Here is a 20,071-nt window from a genome sequence, read left to right on the forward strand (position 1 = left end):
CTAGGCTCGCGGGCTTCAGTAGTTGCGGCACTCAGGCTCTAGAGTGCATGGGCTTCAGTAGTTGTGGCGCACGGGCTTAGTTGCTCCGCGGCATGTGGGATCTTCCCGGAGCAGGGCTCGAACCTGTGTCCCCTGCGTTGGCAGGCGGATTCTTAACCACTGCGCCACCAGGGAAGTCCTACAAGTGTCTTTTTGAATTATGGTTTGCTCTGGGTATATGCCCAGTAGTGGGATTGCTAGGTCGTATGGTAGTTCTATTTTTAGTTTTTAAGGAACCTCTGTACAGTTCTCCATAGTGGCTGTATCACTTTACATTCCCACCAACAGTGAAGAGGGTTCCCTTTTCTAGACAGCAAGGGGGAAAAGCTGGTGGGGTGTGTGTGTGATGAATTGGGAGATTGGGATTGACATATATACACTAATATGTATAAAATAGATAATAACCTGCTGTATAAAAAAATAAATAAAATTCAAAAAATATGTATATATTTTTAAAAAATAGCCATAGAGCAAATGAGAGAGGAGGTTGATCAGAGACAGGTAAAAAGAATGCCAAAGAACGTTGAGGAGTCTTCTGCTGTGGAATAGCATAAATCTGAGATGGTGCCATTCTGTAAGACTGAATCCGGCACCCTGCATATAAGAGTGTAAAAATTATATTGTGGGATTAATCCATAAATATTGCAGAAAAGATGCAAGAAAATAACAAAGAAAAAACAGAAATGGAAGATATCAGTCAGGGTAATTTGAGAGATCCCAGGGAAGAAGGTTCTGTAGTCTAATTTTTGTATTGCTGACCATAGTTACTATTAGAAAACTTTTGCTTGTGGTGAGTTAGAAGAATTCAACTATGGTTCTCTTATTTATTCTAGCTTATTTTCAGATTACCAGGGCAATATTGCTCCCTACATCTTGAAATCTTGTTACCTCAAGTTAGGTTGTCATGAGTCAAGGTTTTTAGGCACCAGCAACTTCTGTCTACAGACGTTAATTGTCTGTTGGGTAAAGGAGATTTTACCGTACATCCAAGCATATACACCGTGTATATATTGTATATTTAGAAGCACATGATGTTCTTCAGTATAACCCTTATACCGACATAAATTCCTGCCTGTGATGGAGGGGAAAACCTCCTATAGTCTTGGTCAACTTCAGAGGACTAGCCAGCTAATTAGCAATCCCTTCATAAATAAATGTCATTCTGTCACCTAGAATTGCTGAGGGGGATTTTTAGACCATTGAAATTAGTTATAGTGACAGAAATGTTGAACAGAAAGGGAAGCTTCTTAGTTAAGTTGAAATTGAACGTTTACAGTGAATTTACAAGTACATTTTGGAAAGAGCCGTGTTAATAGCTCACCCATGGGCCCTATTAAAGGAGTTGAAACCTGTCACTCTAGGTCATTTGTCAAAGCCCACTGGAGAGAGCAATAATCAAAGACTTTTCTGCCTTACATCAGGGGCAGAAGATTTCTCTGTGATGGTAGATTTACTTTGAATAGAGGGGTATCCATGGTTCAAAAAACACCTTCAAGTAGAGCTAATTGGTAGTTTAAACCAAGAGGTCAGAGAACAACTTTTTGTAACACTTCCATCACCTTTCAGGTATCATTTATGTTATTGTGCAATTATTTAATTGCACTCTTTTGTATGGTTAACCCACTTTTTATTTGTTCAACATCTTTCTCGAAAGAATCCCTACCTACCCCCACCCCCCAAACCTCCCATACACTTTCATTTATTCTAAGGGATTAACTATGATAAGGGGAACTAATTACTATTATTAGTTTCATAATTACTCAACAATGAAGAAACTAAAAATGGAATCTAGGAATGATGTTTCCCACAAAAGTGACCTATTCACGGATGTCATGCTTCCAACTAGATAATGGATTATGTTAATAGGAGAGGTGGACATGGTATCTTTTTTTTCTGCAGCAAAGGTGGATGGAAAATGCTAACTGGAAGCCAGGCAGTGTCCTGAAGTGTGTCTTTTCTGTTGGTCGTGTTTAGGGGCATTGTCCAGTCAGAAGAAAAACTTGTCATCAGTGCATCTTGGGCAAAAGATGATGATATCAGCAGGCTCTTGAAATCTCTACCAAACTGGATTAACATGGCTCAACCCAAACAGCTGAGGCCAAAGAGAGAAGAGGAAGAAGATTTCATAAGGTAAAATGGTCTATTTTCTAAGTTGTACTAAACATGGGAAGAAAAATATCCATTTAGCTAATTCTTTCCTACATGAAATTTTGACCATTTCTAAATATCAAACAGCAATGAACTGAACTTAGTAAAGTCCATTTCTATTGTACTACACCTCATTTCCTGTGCAGGTATGGCTTGTGCTCAAAACTTTAGAAGGAAGGGATTGATGTGAATCAAATTTGGAGCATTGCTAAATCAAGTTAAAATATTTTTTACTTTGTAGGTCATTCTCCCTTCTTAGGGAAGCTCATAGTTTATTCATTAATTCATTTATTTATTCAACAAAGCTGTATGGCCCTTGTTTTGTGCCATACCTTGGAAACATGACAGTTAATAATGTAAAGTTCCTGCCCATAAGTGTGTTACAATTGTTCTTAGCATGTTCTTTAGTTCACAGAACTGTTAGTTGAACTTTCCGGAAATATATATGTGCTTCCCACGTTTGTTCATGTATAGTGTATCCAATTGTTTTCTACTTGTTTTGACAAAAGTAAGGTCTCGCTTTCAACTTTATCACTCAACTTTTACCTTTGCACAATTTAAATTTCTTACTTAGCCATGAAAATGTAGCCTAATTTGATGAAGCTACTCATTTTCACATGGCTCGCTTGCCACAGTGAAATATGTTCACCTCTGTCATTTTAGAGCTGTGTAAAGTAGGGGAAAAAGTGGAGGTAGTATTTTGTCACATTAAAAGTAAGTTTATTCTTATTGTCTTCTGCTATCTACGTGAATGAATAAATAGTAAAAAAAAAAAAAAAAAGAAAAAAGAAATAAAGTAAAAGCACTTTAAGGAAGCAAAGACCAGAAAAAGAATAAAAGAAGTAGTGACCAATATTTTACTCTTAAGTCATCATAGAACTGTGAGCTCATCTCTCTCAGAATGTGAGTTGCAACTATAGGTAAATAGGTCTTTACCGTTCACAAAGCTAACCGTATCCGTACACTATGGTGCCATATTTCTACCAACATTTTATTATGAAAAATTGCTATAGTGCCATTTAAAACTTTCTCAAAATCGTGAGACTCAAAAGTTCACCTGTAATTTAACCTAAAGTCTTCCTGTTTATGGTTTCTCCCTCATCATTCACATTATCTCAGAAAAACTTGTCAGCTAGTTATATTGTTATAAGAAAACTATATTATATGTGCATAATTTATTTTTTAGTTAATAGACTTTATTTGCATGAGGTAGCAGTTTTAGGTTTACAGAAAATATTGAGTGGAAAACACAGAGTTCCCATATATCCCATCACTCACCCTCACCCCCCCCATTTCCTCTATGTTTAATATCTTACAGTAATGTGGTATGTTAGTTAAAATTGGTAAGCTAATATGGGTGCATTATTATTAACTAAGTCTGTAGTTTACATTAGGGTTCACTCTTTGTGTTGTACATTCTGTGAGTTTTGAGAAATGTATAATGAGTGTACCCATTCATTGGTTACAGTGAAGGTAACCATTTCAGTATCGCGCAGAATAATAGTTTCACTGCCCTAAAAATCCTCTGTGCTCCTCCTATTCACCCCAGCCTTCCTCTCCGCCAACCCCTGGCAACCTTTTTTTTTTTTTTTTTTAACTGTCTCCGTAATTTTGCCTTTTCCTAAATGTCATATAGTTGGCATCATACAATACATAGCCTTTTCGGATTCGCTTCTTTTGCCTTGCCGTACGCACTTAAGGTTCCTCCATGTCTTTTGGTGGCTTGGTAGCTCTTTTTTAATCTCTGAATAATATTCCATTGTATGGACATACCTTAATTTGTTTATTCGTCCACCTACTGTAGGATTTGTTGGTTGCGTCCAAGTTTGGGCAATTATAAATAAAGCTGCTATAAACATTCGTGTTCAGGGTTTTTTGTGGATGTAAGTTTTCAGCTCACTTGGGTAAATACCAAGGAATGTGATTGCTAGATCGCATTGATGTATGTCAAGAGTATGTTTAGTTTTTGTAGAAATTGCCAAACTGTATTCCAAAGTGGTCGTACCATTTTGCATTCCCACCAACAATGAATGAGAGTTCCTGCTGCTCCACATCCTCGATAGCATGTGGTGTTGTCAGTGTTTTGGATTTAGTACATTCTAATAGGTGTGTAGTGATCTCATTGTTTTAATTTGTATTTCCCTAATGACATATGATGTTAAGCATCTTTTCATGTGCTTATTTAATAACTATATATATATTTTTGGTGAGATATCTGTTCATATCTTTTACCATTTTTAAATTGGGTCATGTGTTTTCTTACTGTTGAGCTTTAAAAGTCCTTTGTATATTTTGGATACCAGTCCTTTAATTGATAGGTGTTTTACAAAAATTTTCTCCCAGTGTGTGCCTTGTCTTTTGATTCTCTTCACAGAGTCTTTCGTAGAGCAGAAGTTTTTAATTTTAATGGAGGCAATCTTAATGATTTTTAAAACAATGGATTGTGCTTTTCTGCCGTCTGGTTTTAACTGAGTGTTTTGTATAGTTCCACTTTTTCTCCTCTCTTAGTATATATATTATATTTCTTTTTTTCTTAACTTCTATTTTTAGTGGTTGCCCTAGAATTTGCAACATACGTTTATAACTAATGCAAGTACCTTATAACAAAGTAGTCCCAATTATTTCCTCCCATCCCTTATAACATTGCTGCCATTCACTGCATTTATCCATAAGCTATAATCACTGTACATAATGTTGCTGTTATTATTTTGAACAAACTGTTACCTGTTAGATCAATTAAGAATAAGAGAAATAAAAGATTTTATTTACCTTCAATTATTCTTTCTTTAATTCTCTTCCTTTTTTAATGTAGGTCCAAGTCTCCCTAAAGAACTTCTTTAACATTTCTTGTAAGGCACGTCTATTGAAGACAAATTTCTTCAATTTTTGTTGGAGAAAGTGTTCATTTTTCCCATACTTTTGAAGAGTAATTTCATAGGGTTCAAAATTCTAGGTTGATGATTGTTCTAACACTTTAATTATCTCACTTTGCTATTCTTGCTTCCATGGTTTTTGAAGAAAAGTCCAATGTAATTTTTATTCTTGTTTTTCTGTAGGTAAGGTAATTTTTTCCTATGGCTTCTTGCAATGTTCCTTTGTTTTTGATTTTGTGCCATTTGAGTATTGTATGCCTGGGTATAGATGTGTGTGTGTGTGTGTGTGTGTGTGTGTGTGTGTGTGTTTCATGCTTGGTGATCGCTGAGCTCCCTGGATCTGTGATTTGGTGTCTGTCATTAGTTTTGGGAAATTCTCAGTCATTATTGCTTGAAATATTTCTGTTTCTTTTTCTCTTTCTTCTCCTTCTGGTATGCCCATTATACATACATTATAACTTTTTGAACTTGTCCCTCAGTTCTTGGATATTCTGTTCTCTTTTCATTGTTTTTTCTCTTTGGATTTCGATTTTGGAAATTTTTATTGATGTTTCTTCAAGCTTACGCATTCTTTCCTTGGTTATGCCCAGTCTATTAAATAAGTCCGTCAAAGACATTCTTCATTTCCGTTATGGCATGTTTGATTTCTAGCATTTCCTTTTGATTCTTTCTTAGAGTTTCCATCTCTCTGCTTATGTTACCTATAGTTTACATGTGCACATGTCAAAGGCACAGCTTGGCAAATTTTCATACTTTTCAATGTGTAACAGTATCCAGATCAAGAAACAGAATAATAGCAATAAGAAACAGAACAAAGCAATAGTGAGCCTTCTCATGCTTCCTTATGGTCACCGTTTTCCTCTCTGAAAATTACCCGCATCTGACCTTTTTATATGGAATCATGCACTTATATATTCTTTTATGACTGGCTTCATTTGTTCCACATTATATTGACAAGATTCATCTATATATACTTGTGTATAGGTCCTTATTATTCTGTACTCTATATTGTATTCCATTATATGGGTACACCCCAGATTTTTTTTAATATTGTATTATTTGAATGTTTATGTGTGTATATATGCATTCATTTATTTTTCTCCTGTTGGGTACCTGGATACTTTCTCATTTAAAACTGTTTCAAATAGTGTTGCTTTGTATATTCTACTATACGTCTCTTGGTAATCATATGTGTATATTTCTATTGCTTACATTTTAGGAGTCAAATTGCCGGGTCATAGCATATGCATATGTTGAGTTGTAGTGCACACTGCCAAATAGTTTCCCAAACTGGTAGTAAGAGTTTGCACTCTCATAGCAGTGTATGAAAGTTCCAATTGCTCTGTATCTCATCTATATTTGATATTTTCCATCTTTTTAATTTTGGCCTTCTAGTAGATTTGTAGAGTATCTCAGTGTGGTTTAATATGCATTTCTCTCATGACTAATAAAGTTGAACATATTTTAATGTACTTTTATGGTATTTATTGGCCATTTGAATATCCGCTTTCACAACATATTTGTTCAGATCTACTGCCCATTTTTTAATTAGGTTGTCTGTCTTTTCCCTACTGATTTGTAGGAATTCTTTATATTTCTGGATGTAACTCCTTTGTGATGGATAGGTAGTAGGTAGGTAGGTAGATAGATAGATAATGTCATCTTCCTCCACTTTACAAATTGCCTTTTCACTCTCTTAATGGTGTCTTTTAATAAACAGACTTTTAAAATTTTAATAAGTCAAATTTATTTCTTTAATAGATAGGACATTTTGTTTCCTATTTAGAAATCCTTTCTTATGCCAAAGTCACAGAGGTGTTTTTCTCTAAAACTTTTACTGTGATGAATATGTTTTTCCCTAGCATGTGAAATAAGTTATACACTCTTAAAATTATATTTCCTATCCCTGCTCTCTACACTTCTTAATTTAGATCATGTTGTCATAACAATAGTAGAAGAGAGTAGCCTCATGATTTTTTCTATCAAAAGAGGTAAAGAATTATTGAGACATGATTAATTAGAGTGCCAACTAGGAATAATCAGACTGACCTTAGGAGAGAGTCAGGCCATGTTACCATCATGTTTTCCTGCTGCTAGATTTCTAAGAGGTCTGGGTAAGCATAGTCCCACTATTGATCTTTAAGTGTACTTATTTAATACATCTATAACCTGAGTAGTTGTATTAGAAGTAACTTCTGGAGGATAATTATTTTTCCCCAACTTTTCAGGTTACTTTAACTGAAAGTAAGTCTTCTTCCTGTTGTTCCTAGGTTCATTGTCTTTTATGCCTGCAAAGAGATTGTCAATCAGTTTTATTAGTTATCTTCAATAGCTTAGAGTTAAAGGGAAGGGTTTCTAGCCCTATTTCAGAAAAGAGAAGGCTAATGTAGAGATGAACGTCTGTATACCACCTCATGCTTCTGATTTAGAAGAGCTAGAATTAAGTTCTTGGCTTTCTTTATTTCCTTTTTTCTCACTGCATTGTCACCTTCCATCTTAAATTTGAAGGCAAAGCAAATTAAACATATTTTTTTAAATTTTTGGTGAATTATTATATCCATGAAGTAAGATGCAATCTTAGGCATATAACTCAAAGAAATGTTACGTGTGATTTTACTCATGTAACCACCTCCCCGATCAAAATACAGAACTTTTCTTGCACCCCAGAAGGTTACCTCAGGGTAACCACTATTCTGACTTTTATCACCATAGTTTAGTTTTGACTGTCCTTGAATTTTATATAAATTTCACCATAGTATCTGGTTCATTTTACTGAACATTATGACTGAGATATTTGTCCACGTTTTTGCATGCAAACAGACATGGTTTGAAAACAAATTCTATTTACTTTAAGAGAAGAAAAATAATTTTTTAGATCTATTTTGTTTTGTATGTGATTGATTGTTTTCTCTTAATCTGTCATATTCTCTATCCTGAAAGCAAAGGTACATAGAGGGGAAGACTCTTCATTGATATTCCAATGTGGTAGAGTTACAGAGCCTTGATTTTCACACATTAGAGTACCACAGAGCGTGGCATGAGCTAAAAAGACTGAAAAATCACACTCTGTTCCTGTAATTAGTTTTTAAAGCTTAGAGAGCTATTTGGCGCCCAGATGAATATAGAATCCAGTGTCCTTTGCATTGAATAAAGGTTATGCTCCCTTCATTACTAAACGAGGCCCTTTTCTATTCTTGTTTTTTAACTAAAAAATAAAATGTATCATTTCCTGGCTTAACTTCGAATAAAGGAAAAAAATAGGTCAGGCCAGGACTTTAATAGAAAAATGAAAAATAGCAAATATCCTTTTGTTCCCAAAGAAGCTGAAAGCAGGCTTTCTAGCCCATTATCTTTGCACCTGTCATATATATGTGTGTAGTTATCCTTTTGAGATCAATGAATATCCACTGATAAAAGCAGTCCTGTTTTCTGGTCATGTAATTAACAGAAGAGTTAAGGTGTTGGAAGAAGTAAAGGGGGTGGGGAGGCCCTGTGCATTAGAGACTATTCCCCCAAATCTGTTACCCCCATTTCACTCAGGGCCCCAGAATTTCGAAGAATCAGAGTCATTTCCCTAGAGCCAGGTTTGAAAATCCTGAAGTGGATAGATGTGATTGGCAGGACCAGGACAAGAGTATTCAGGTGATAAAAGCCAAAGAATATATAAAACTTACAAATTAGTCTTGAGCTCCAGCATGAAGAAAGATGAATGATAAAGAAGTTTTCTGGAAAGATTGTGTAATCTATTACAACGAAAGTTGACAGTGCCTGTATTTGATGGCAACATTGTGTGGTTTCAGGCACTATTATTCCCATTCAACAGATAAGGAAACAGGTACAGAGAACTTAAATAACTGGCCCAAATTCACAGAGCCTCTAAGTTGACAGAGCTAGAATTTGAGCCCAAGTAGTCTGGCTCCTAGAGCTAGCACAGAGTGACCATCCAGTCTTAAATTGGGTGAGGAATTGGTACTTTTGGACCTTTGATTTATGCCTTCATTTTCATTGATCATCATCCTCTTGACTGATATTTTAATCGTAATTTGCTAACGTTGCAGAAAGTTACCGTACAGGTGCTTTTACCCTGGGTTTAGTTTGTTATTATTAGAATTAATTGTATTATATTTCATGTATTATATTGTTGCCCATTCTTTCCCTTCCAGTAACAGGTTGGTAACAGAATATCCAGATATTTGAGGGAAAGACTGTATTGAAACCAGAAATGTACAGTGCTTTAAAACTGATTGTCTCGGATGAACTGGGAGATTGGGATTGACATATATACATTAATATATATAAAATAGATAACTAATAAGAACCTGCTGTATAAAAAATAGTTAAATTAAGTTTTAAAAAACGGATTGTCTTATCTTTCCTCTGAGTTTTATGTTTGCCTAGTCAAAGAAAAGAAAAAACAATTATTGTTGAAAAAAGAAAGAAGGATACAAAAGGGATGGAAATATAAAAATGATATAAAACAAATTATGTAGGTTTTAGATAGTGTGTGACACAGACCTGAATAAGGAAGAAAAACTAAACAACATTTTTAGCTATTTTTAGTTATTTAGAAGATAACTATTTCAGCTGGAGGATCAAATGAGTGATATGTTAAGACTGATTTTTGTCACTTTACAAAATTATGAACTCAGAGTGCTTAAAGAACTTTCAAAGAGCAAGGCAATTCCTAAGACTTTGTTTGGCATGAGTTCTATATTAGATGTTTAATAAAAAGAGTCAGAATAGAAGCAGAAAGCGGGTTTGTACTTTAACCTTCTGTGGACCCTAATAGTACATCGAAGACCTTCAATAAATATTGACTGAATGAAACTGAATTTAAAAATAGGAAGGATCATTCACTCTTCAAATGAAAAAAACTAAAATATAAAGAATGGTGAGCCAAATGCCTTAATTGGAAGAAAATACTTTCAGTGGCCTCCCTGAAAGTTACATGGATGGTAGCATGTTCCTTTTGAAAGCTCACAGGCCTGAGTTCTAGCCTTCAGCACTGCCATTAATTAATCTATTTTGTTTTATTTTGTTTTTGCCTTTGGTTGGTCTTTACACTTCTTTAATTTCTTCATCCAGCTGAGATTAAACAAGAGAAGTAGAAATCTAGTAAACCTGGGAATGTATTTAAATGTAAACGTAGTACTAATAAAGTAGAGCACAGGGGGTTCCCTGGTGGTGCAGTGGTTAAGAATCCACCTGCCAATGCAGGGGACACAGGTTCGAGCCCTGATCCAGGAAGATCCCACATGCCACGAAGCAACTAAGCCCATGTGCCACAACTACTGAGCCTGCGCTCTAGAGCCCTCGAGCCACAACTACTGAACACATGTGCTACAACTACTGAAGCCCACACGCCTAGAGCCTGTGCTCCTCAACAAGAGAAGCCACCGCAGTGAGAAGCCCGTGCACCGCAGCGAAGAGTAGCTCCCGCTCGCTGCAACTAGAGAAAGCCTGTGCACAGCAACGAAGACCCAACGCAGCCAAAAATAAATAAATAAATAAATTTATTTATTTTTAAAAATCACCTCAATAAAAAACAGTAAACATTAAAAAAATAAAAATCGGGCTTCCCTGGTGGCGCAGTGGTTGAGCATCCGCCTGCCAATGCAGGGGACACGGGTTCGAGCCCTGGTTTGGGAAGATCCCACATGCCGCGGAGAAACTGGGCCTGTGAGCCACAACTACTGAGCCTGCATGTCTGGAGCCTGTGCTCTGCAACAAGAGAGGCCGCGGTAGTGAGAGGCCTGCGTACCGTGATGAAGAGTGGCCACCGCTTGCTGCAACTAGAGAAAGCCGTTGCACAGAAACAAAGACCCAAAGACCCAACACAGCCAGAAAGAAAGAGAGAGAGAGGGAGGGAGGGAGGGAGGGAGGGAGAGAGAGAGAGGGAGAGAGGGAGGGAGGGAGGGAGGGAGGGAGGGAGAGAGGGGGGGGGGAGAGAGAGAGAGAGAGAGAGAAGGAAGGAAGGAAGGAAAGAAAAGAAAGAAAGTAGAGCACAGATAATTTTCAGAAAAATTCCACTTGGAAATTTAAAGCATCTCAAAACAATGTAAGCAATGACTGTTAAAAGGTTCTAGATAACTACAGCCATTGAAGAATCTTTAGAAAAATTTGAAGGAATAAGTAAAAGATCTGATGCAGGAAAAAAAAAGACTTTAGCTTGCTCGAACAAATGTTTATTAGAATAGAGACATTTATTCCACTACCTCTGCAGGCTTAATGTGACTTTAACAATATAATTATAAAAGGAAAGATGAATCAGAAAATATGAATATATTAAATAAGTACAGGAGTAGAAAATGCTTTGCTAAGATGTTTTTTGTCCCTCAATTACACAAGATGAAGGTCATAGACGTATATAGGACACTGACAGGCAAGACTGGATGAGAAGTAGATTTAAATCTCAAAATTAAACAAAAAAGACAGGTAATTAACTGGAGTCTCAGCTACAGACATATCAATTAGTGTTCAAGATGATTGAATTAGGCACTTTGTTATTATATGAAAATGATATGACTCTTGCTGGCGTACAATTGGCAGTAAATGAAAAAAAATGTAAATTTCCTCTATACAGTGCATAAATGCTAGCCTACTGAGATGGTTATTTGAGGATTGTAGTTATCTATTAGTATCAGTAAAAAGTCACTAATGTAGTATTTTCTACATTTTATTTTTTGTTTAATTTTAGATCATTGAATTATTTATTTATTTTTCTTTAACTTAGATGTACATTCAATACCATTCCTCTTTCTCTCATTTGGAGTCTTAATAAAAGAAAAAATAATCCCTCTAATTTAGTCCTACTCAGCCCTTCAGAAAGTGCGGTTGAGAATGATGTTCTGTGCCATTGTGATGGTGGCAAGGATACCTGTCATCTCTCTGGGGTAGGAGCAAGAAGAGGTGTTCCTAAGCCAGGGGCAGACACGAGACAGTGCACACCCACCACTGAAAAGTCCCATGCCTGCTATTCTCTCCCTCAGGCCATCTCTACTGGTAGCTGCTCTCTGCTGCAGGCTTACTTCCCTGCCAGATGATGAAGGACCCCTTGCCTTCTCGCCCCTATCTTACTGAACCTTCTCCTGTTCCCAGTCTACCATACTCTTTCCTCCCTCTATGTGTTTGCCCATGCCCCTTCCTCTTCTTGAGATGCCCTCTGCTCATCCCACCCTTGCCTCCTGTACCTGTCCAGCTGGGCTCTCAGGATACAGCTCAGGTATCAACTGCTCCAGCATCTCCTCCACATAACCCTCTCCCTTTCTGCATCTCACCCTGCTTCCCTCCTGGGTTAGGAGCTCACAGTCTTTGGGGGAGTTAAGCAAATAAGCACCTTAGAGCAGGGTGAATACTACTGCTAGAGGTAAAGATAATATGTAAATATGTTAAAAAGGGACCAGTAGAGGGCTTCCCTGGTGGCGCAGTGGTTGGGAGTCCGCCTGCCGATGCAGGGGACGCGGGTTCGTGCCCCGGTCCGGGAGGATCCCACAAGCCGCGGAGCGGCTGGGCCCGTGAGCCATGGCCGCTGAGCCTGCGCGTCCGGAGCCTGTGCTCCGCAATGGGAGAGGCCACAACAGTGAGAGGCCCGCGTAACGCAAAAAAAAAAAAAAAAGAGACCAGTAGAAAAATGAAAAATAATAATGTAACTACACTGAGAAGGGGAAATTGATATGATTGGGGGGTGGGAAGAGGGGACATAAGTAAGCTAATTCCTCACCCATCCACGGGGCAGGAGATCAGTATAAAAATTCTAAAATGAATGTAGCAGTGCATAGCAGTTTCCACAGATTATATACAGCGGTGGATAGAACCACTGGAAGAATTAGAAACAGAAATTGTTTTTTTTTTTAAAGTTGTAGATGCTTCTTTCTGGGGCATAAGACTGAGGTGAGGGGTGGTGGTGGGACAGGGGGTCACTGTTCATCATTATCGGTTATTTAACCATGAGTAATTAGTACTTAGCTTTTAAATTTTTATTTGCTTAAAAAATTTTCCACATGTCCTCAAACCCTGTTAGTATTCACTGCCAGTTCACCAATTGTTCACAAATACACTATCATTCTAACATTTTTTTATCCCTGAAAAAATATCTTAATCTTAAGCCATCTTCACTTTTCTGCCAATTTTATGTGAAGCATTTGCTCCTCTCTGTAGTATACTTTGCCCCAGAGATTCCCATATCTTTCTTTGTCTTCCTCCTAAGACCCCCCACCAATTGCTCAATCCCTTCCCCAGAGAGCTACTTTGAAGACATGACGCTTAGTTGCTCAGTTTCAGAATTATTGCCATTGCTTGAGATCAGTTGTTTAGTGTCTGCTCTGAATAGATTTAAAATTCTCAAAAGGAAATTGTATAGCAATTTGAGAAATAACCAGAATCTTCAATAAACTGGAATACTCTGTGAGGAAGTTCAGTGCTGTATAAATTTTGACTTTGAAATCTATAATAATTCTTGGTAGTTGAAAGACCAAAATATATGTTTAGCTTATAGTAAGTAATTATTGGTTATTTTAATCCCATATGTTGATAATCTGTTTTGAAGCTTAAGAAATGTTCTTTATAGAAAACTATTGCTATTTCTAGGAATGCATAACTTAACAGTGGCTCCTGGCAGAAAAACTGCGCACCTCTGAAAGTCCCAGCACCTACAGAAAAAAACCTGGCACCTTAATGTTTATATCCTGTGTTGCTGGACAACATCCTACAAAGTAGCCAGGCTTATTTGAGTGGCTTGGCTAAAGAAAGATGCATTCATGTTCCAAGCTAACCGAGCATTTCAAGTGCAACTTTATTCCAAGTTGAATCTGAATCAGAACTCTGAGCAGTGCCATCAGCCTGAGAATAATGTGCTGCTTCCCAATTCGCTCTTTGCTTGTCGTTACCTAGTATCGATTTTCATGGAACTTTTCACTGTACTTACATACATATATATCAGTGTACTCATCTACTTGGTACCAAAAAGGGAGGCACAGAATGTGGAGAAAACCCTGAGACTGAGCCCTGAGCTCCTACCCCACCCCTACCCCTAATTCTCCATGTGTCTTTAGCCAGGTTCCCTCACTCTTCTGCATCTCCATCCCTCATCTGTAAACAACAACCTTTTTTAAAAATTTTATTTTATTCAAGTATAGTCGATTTACAAGATTGTGTTCATTGTTGCTGTACAGCAAAGTGATGCAGTTATGCATACATATACAGTGGCTCCTGGCAGAAAAACTGCACAGCTCTGAAAGTCCCAGCAGAGGTGGGACTTTCTTTTTCATATTCTTTTCCATTATGGTTTATCACAGGTTATTGAATATAGTTCCCTGTGCTATACAGTAGGACCTTGTTATTTATCCATTCTATATATAATAGTTTGCATCTGCTAATCCCAAACTCCCAATCCACCCCTCCTCCACTCCACCCTTTGGCAACCACAAGTCTGTTCTCTGTGTCTGTGAGTCTGTTTCACAGATAAGTTCACTTCTGTGATATTTTAGATTCCACACGTAAGTGATATCATATGGCATGTGTCTTTCTCTTTCTGACTTACTTCACTGAGAATGATAATCTCTAGGTCCATCCATGTTGCTGCAAATGGCATTATTTCATTCCTTTTTATGGCTGAGTAGTATTCCATTGTATATATGTACCACATCTTTATTCATGCATCTGTCGATGGACATTTAGGTTGCTTCCATGTCCTGGCTATTGTGAATAGTGCTGCTGTGAACATAGGGGTACATGTATCTTTTTAAATTATAGTCTTGTCTGGGTATATGCCCAGGAGTGGGATTGCTGGATCATATGGTAATTCATTTTTAGTTTTCTGAGGAACCTCCATACTGTTCTCCATAGTGGCTGTACCAACTTACATTCCTACCAACAGTGTAAGAGGCTTCCCTTCTCTCCACACCCTCTCCAGCATTGGTTATTTGTAGGCTTTTAATGATGGCCATTCCGACTGGTGTGAGGTGGTACCTCATTGTAGCTTTGATTTGCATTTCTCTAATAATCAGTGATGTTGAGAATCTTTTCATGTGCCTGTTGGCCATCTGGGTGTCTTCTTTGGTGAAATATCTGTTTAGGTCTTCTGCCCATTTTTCAATTGGGTCGTTTGTTTTTTTGTTATTGAGTTGTATTAGCTGTTTCTATGTTTTGGAGATTAAGCCCTTGTATAAATGACAACCTTTGATTCTCAAACTTATAGGCTGGTTTTGTGAGTGTGTGTGGGTGTGCGTGCACACCCACACACACGCTTTAACTAGCATGTTAGGTCATATTTTATGTCCAGCAAAGTTGTGGGGTTTTTTTGTTTTGTTTTGTTTTTACATTTTATCTATTGCATTTATTTATTTATTATTTATTTATTTATTTTTGCGTTACGCTGGCCTCTCACTGTTGTGGCCTCTCCCGTTGCGGAGCACAGGCTCCGGATGCGCAGGCTCAGCGGCCATGGCTCACGGGCCCAGCCGCTCCGCGGCATGTGGGATCTTCCCAGACCGGGGGCACGAACCCGTGTTCCCTGCATCGGCAGGCGGACTCTCAACCACTGCGCCACCAGGGAAGCCCAAAGTTGTATTTTTATGTTGTGTATTTACACTTTAGAATAGGTTGGAGCCCTTTATGTAATCAGTACACTTAGTACATTCTGTCCATTTTATAGAATTTTGAATACAATTTTTCTATTTTTTTTAGCTACTAAGGGTTCTGGTTTTAGTATGTTTACATTTTTGGCATATTTTTGGTAAACATTCATCATTTATTTGATATCTCAGAATCACAACTTTCAATTATAAAGCTGTTTTGATAAGAAAACTTGGTCAGTTCCTTGATGATTATTGTTTTCCAGAAAAACATCATCATAAAAGCAGAAAGTGCCCGTAAAGGCTTTTGAAACCAGGTTCCTTGATCAGATCAGGATTCAGCACCATCAGAGGAGTAGGGTTAATGACAAGCATGCTTCTAGCATCATTGCTTTAGGATTTTGTTGTTGAATGTCAGGCCTAGAGTGAGACACACAACAGTTGCTCAATAAATGCTTGGTGACTGTTACGTCTGTGCTTATGTACTACTTGATATACAAGTAAAGGAGTTAAATAAGAGTAAGGATAGCATAGAAGGAGTCTTAGAGTTAAGGGTGTATATTAGTCTGCTTGGGCTGCCTTATCAAAATACCCTGGACTGGGTGGTTTACACAACAGAAATTTATTTCTCACTGTCCTAGAGGCTGGGAAGTCCAGGATCAAGGTGCTGGCCAATTCAGTTCCCGATAAAGGCTCTCTTCCGGGCTTGCAGAGGCCTGTTTTCTTGCTGTGAACTCACAGGTCAAGGAGAGAACAAGAGATTTCTCTCAGGTTTCTTCTTATAAGGGTACTGATCCCATCATGAGGGCTCCACCTTCATCATGACTTAATTACCTCCGAAAGATCCCATCTCTGAATACCATCATTTTGGGGTTGGGAGCCTCAACATATGAATTTGGGGGACTACATCTCCGTTCATAGCAAGGTGAAGATACTTAACTGTTTACCTTTACCTGTTACAGTCTGAGCTGTAATTTTACATTCATGATTGGAAATTAGTCAAATAAAAGGCTGACTGTTTAATGTATAGAATATGTTGCTACTAATACAGGCAAAGGGACAAAAGTTACGCTTCAGGAAGAAAAATGGCAACTTAAATTAAAACTATGATTGTAGAGAAAATTTAAAGCATTTCTTGTCAAATGACTTATGCAGTTCTGAGTCAAATAGGGACAGGGTTGTTTTTTCTACATAATGAATCTCCTGTAACGTAGTATTTGAACTTATCACCTAGTCGTCTTCTGTTGACCTGTGATTAAAATCTTGGCCTTTAATTGGAGGCTCACTGTTTGAACCCTGACGTTTTGCTACCAGCCCAGCCTATACAGGCTTTTGATAAAAAGGGTGATGTTTTTGTGTCTGTCTCTCAGGCAGGGAACCCAGGTAGAGGTAAAACTGCCTGGAGCAGAATGGTGCCTGAGCTTCAGTCTCTAGACCTTTGCCCTGCCATCACCTTGGTAAACCTCTAGCCTCTCTTTTCTAGAAGAGACTTATTTGAGCATGATAGTTTTTCTGTGCTCACCCATGAGAACATAGCACATAAACTACTCCAGAATTCCTATACAGGGACAGAAAGATGAAATGACAGAAGAAAATCTGCATTTATGCCTACGTGGATTGAACATGTCAGAACATAACTGGCTGTCATGCTGAATTTTCTCTCTCCAGATCTGAAAGGAGAACAGCGTGAACAGTTTGCAAGAGCTCTGACTGTTTCAGTAATATTGTTTACGTTTTTAATTTAGCGCATTAAATTCTCACCATACAAATCATGTTGTACGTCATACAAAACCTTTGTTTCCCGAAACTCAGCACACTGGGAAGAAACTTAAAGAGTACTGTCAAGAGATCCAGTTAGGAAGCAATTAGGAGATTGCTGTTCTAGGAACTATTCTGGGCAGGGGAGATACTGATTTTGAAACGTGCATCAATTTTCCATCTATTTCTCATTTCTGATTTTTTTTCCCCTAAACTTAAACTTGTTTTAATTTGGAAAGTTTTAAACCCATAGAAAAGTTGAAATAACATTCCAATGACTGCATATATACCCTGACTTAGATTTACTGACTTAACATCTTGCCATCCCCTCTCAGTTTCCTCTCCAAATATATATACACACTTCCCTCTTGCCAAATCATCTAAAAGTAGGCTAAAGATATCATGACTTTTTACTCTTAAATTCTTAGCATGACTCTCCCAAGAACAAGGGCATTCTCCTACTCACCCGCATTATTACCATGTGCTTTATGTTGCTGCCGTAACAGATTACCAGTGGCTTAAGACAATACGGATTCATTTTCTTACAGTTCTGTAGGCGAGAAGTCCATCATTGGGCTAAGATCAAGGTGTCTGCAGGGCTTCGTTCCTTCCTGGAGGTTCTAGGGGAAAATCCATTTCCTTGCCTTTCCAGCTTCTGGAGGCCAGCCTCACGCTCTGGTCTGTGGCCTCCTCCTCCATCTTCAAAGCCAGCAACCTAGGCTGTCTCTGAGCCTTCTTCCATCATCACATCTCTCTCCCTGACCACAGCTAGGAAAGCTTCTTCACTTTGTGATTAGATTTAGTCCACCCAGATAATCCAGGATAATTCCCCCATCTCTATGTCCTTAACCTTAATCATATCTGCAAAATCATTTTTGCCTTATAAAGTAACATAATCATAGGTTCCCAAGATGAGGGTATAGACATCTTTGAAGGGCCATTGTTCTGACTACTACACCACACCTAACAAAACCAGCCTTCATTCAAAGTTTATCCAACATACAGTCTATAGTCAAATTTCCCCAATTACTAAAAAAGTGTCATGGATCCAATCAAGGTTTACATATTATAATATGTCTCTTTGGTTTCCAGTCATCTATAACAGTCTCATCAGCTCCCTCTCTTTTTCATGACATGGAATCCTTTGGTAAAGAGTCTAGGCCAGTTACCAAGTAGAGATCTGAATTTAGCTAAAAGTTTCTTTGTGATTATATCCAGACTGAACGTATCTGTCAAGAATACCCATGTAGGTGGTGTTTTGTGCTTCCCACTATGTCACTTCATATAAAGTCTGGCTGTGCTGCTACTGGCAATGCCAAGCTTGACTTTTTGTTTAAGGTAGTGACTGCCAGATTGCCCCATTGGAAAGGTGGGGGGTTTCTCTATAAAATGCTTGATAGAAGTTCGCCATCTTTGGGAGACACAATCAAGGAACACATTCACAGAGCCAGACTTTAACACAGCATTTTTCAAACTGTGGATCATGGCATATTAGCAAATTACAAAATCATTCTAGTGGACTTTGAACCCCCCCAGAGGAACTAGGACAGGGCCTGGGTAATGGTGGATTCCTAGTAAATATCTGCTAAAGAATGTATGGCTCAGTAATAGGCAGATAACCCAATTAAAAAATGATCAAAGGGAATTCCCTCGTGGTCCAATGGTTAAGAATCTGCCTTCCAATGCAAGGGACGCGGGTTCGATCCCTGGCCGGGGAACTAAGATCCCACGTGCCACGGGGCAACTAAGACTGTGCGCCGCAACTACTGAGCTCATGTGCTCTAGAGCCGGTGCACCACAACAAAGAGCCTGTGTGCCTCAACTAAGACCCGGTGCAGCCAAATAAATAAATAAATAAATTTTTTAAAAAAAAAAAGATCGAAGGGTGAGAATTGCCACTGCTCTAAAGAAGGTATACAAATTGTCAGTAAGCACATGAATAGATGCTCGGTATCACTAGCCATCAAGGAAATGAAGGTCAAAACCATGAGACACTACTTCACATCCACTAAGATGACTATAATTTTAAAAGATGGGTAATCATTGGGCTTCCCTGGTGGCACAGTGGTTGAGAGTCCGCCTGCCGATGCAGGGGACGTGGGTTCGTGCCCCGGTCTGGGAGGATCCCACATGCCGCGGAGCGGCTGGGCCTGTGAGCCATGGCCGCTGAGCCTGCGCATCCGGAGCCTGTGCTCCGCAATGGGAGAGGCCACAACAGTGAGAGGCCCGCGTACCGCAAAAAAAAAAAAAAAAAAAAAAAAAAAAGATGGGTAATCACAAGTGTTGGTAAGGATGTGAAGAAATTGGAACCCTCGTGTACTACTGGTGGAAATGTAAAATGATGCACCCACTTTAGAAAACAGTCTGACATATTCTCAAAGGGTTAGAGTTACCATATATGACCCAGCAATTCCATTCCTTTGTATATATACCCAAGAGAAATGAAAACATACATCCACACAAAAATTTAGATGTGAATGTTCATAGCAGCATTATTTATAATAGCCAACAAATGGAAACAACCCAACTATCCACCAAGTGATGAACAGGTAAACAAAATGGGATAGATCTATGGTATATCCAATGCGATACTATTTGGTAATACAAGAAGTACTGTTGTATGCATGAACACGGATGAACCTTGAAACCATGTTAAGTAAAAGAAGCCAGTCACAAAAGATG

The 20,071-nt window shown here is 38.2% G+C and overlaps 1 protein-coding gene across 1 annotated transcript in view; it reads left to right on the plus strand.

Moving 5' to 3' along the window:
• Positions 1-20,071, plus strand: part of EXOC4 (exocyst complex component 4) — an 817,730-nt gene that overhangs the window by 667,577 nt on the left and 130,082 nt on the right. Inside the window, exon 13 of the mRNA XM_019921782.3 lies at positions 2,014-2,169. Coding sequence (XP_019777341.1) covers positions 2,014-2,169 — 156 coding nt within the window. The remainder of the gene's footprint in view (positions 1-2,013; positions 2,170-20,071) is intronic.

This window comes from Tursiops truncatus, chromosome 9 (assembly GCF_011762595.2).
Source record: "Tursiops truncatus isolate mTurTru1 chromosome 9, mTurTru1.mat.Y, whole genome shotgun sequence".
Lineage (NCBI taxonomy): Eukaryota > Metazoa > Chordata > Mammalia > Artiodactyla > Delphinidae > Tursiops > Tursiops truncatus.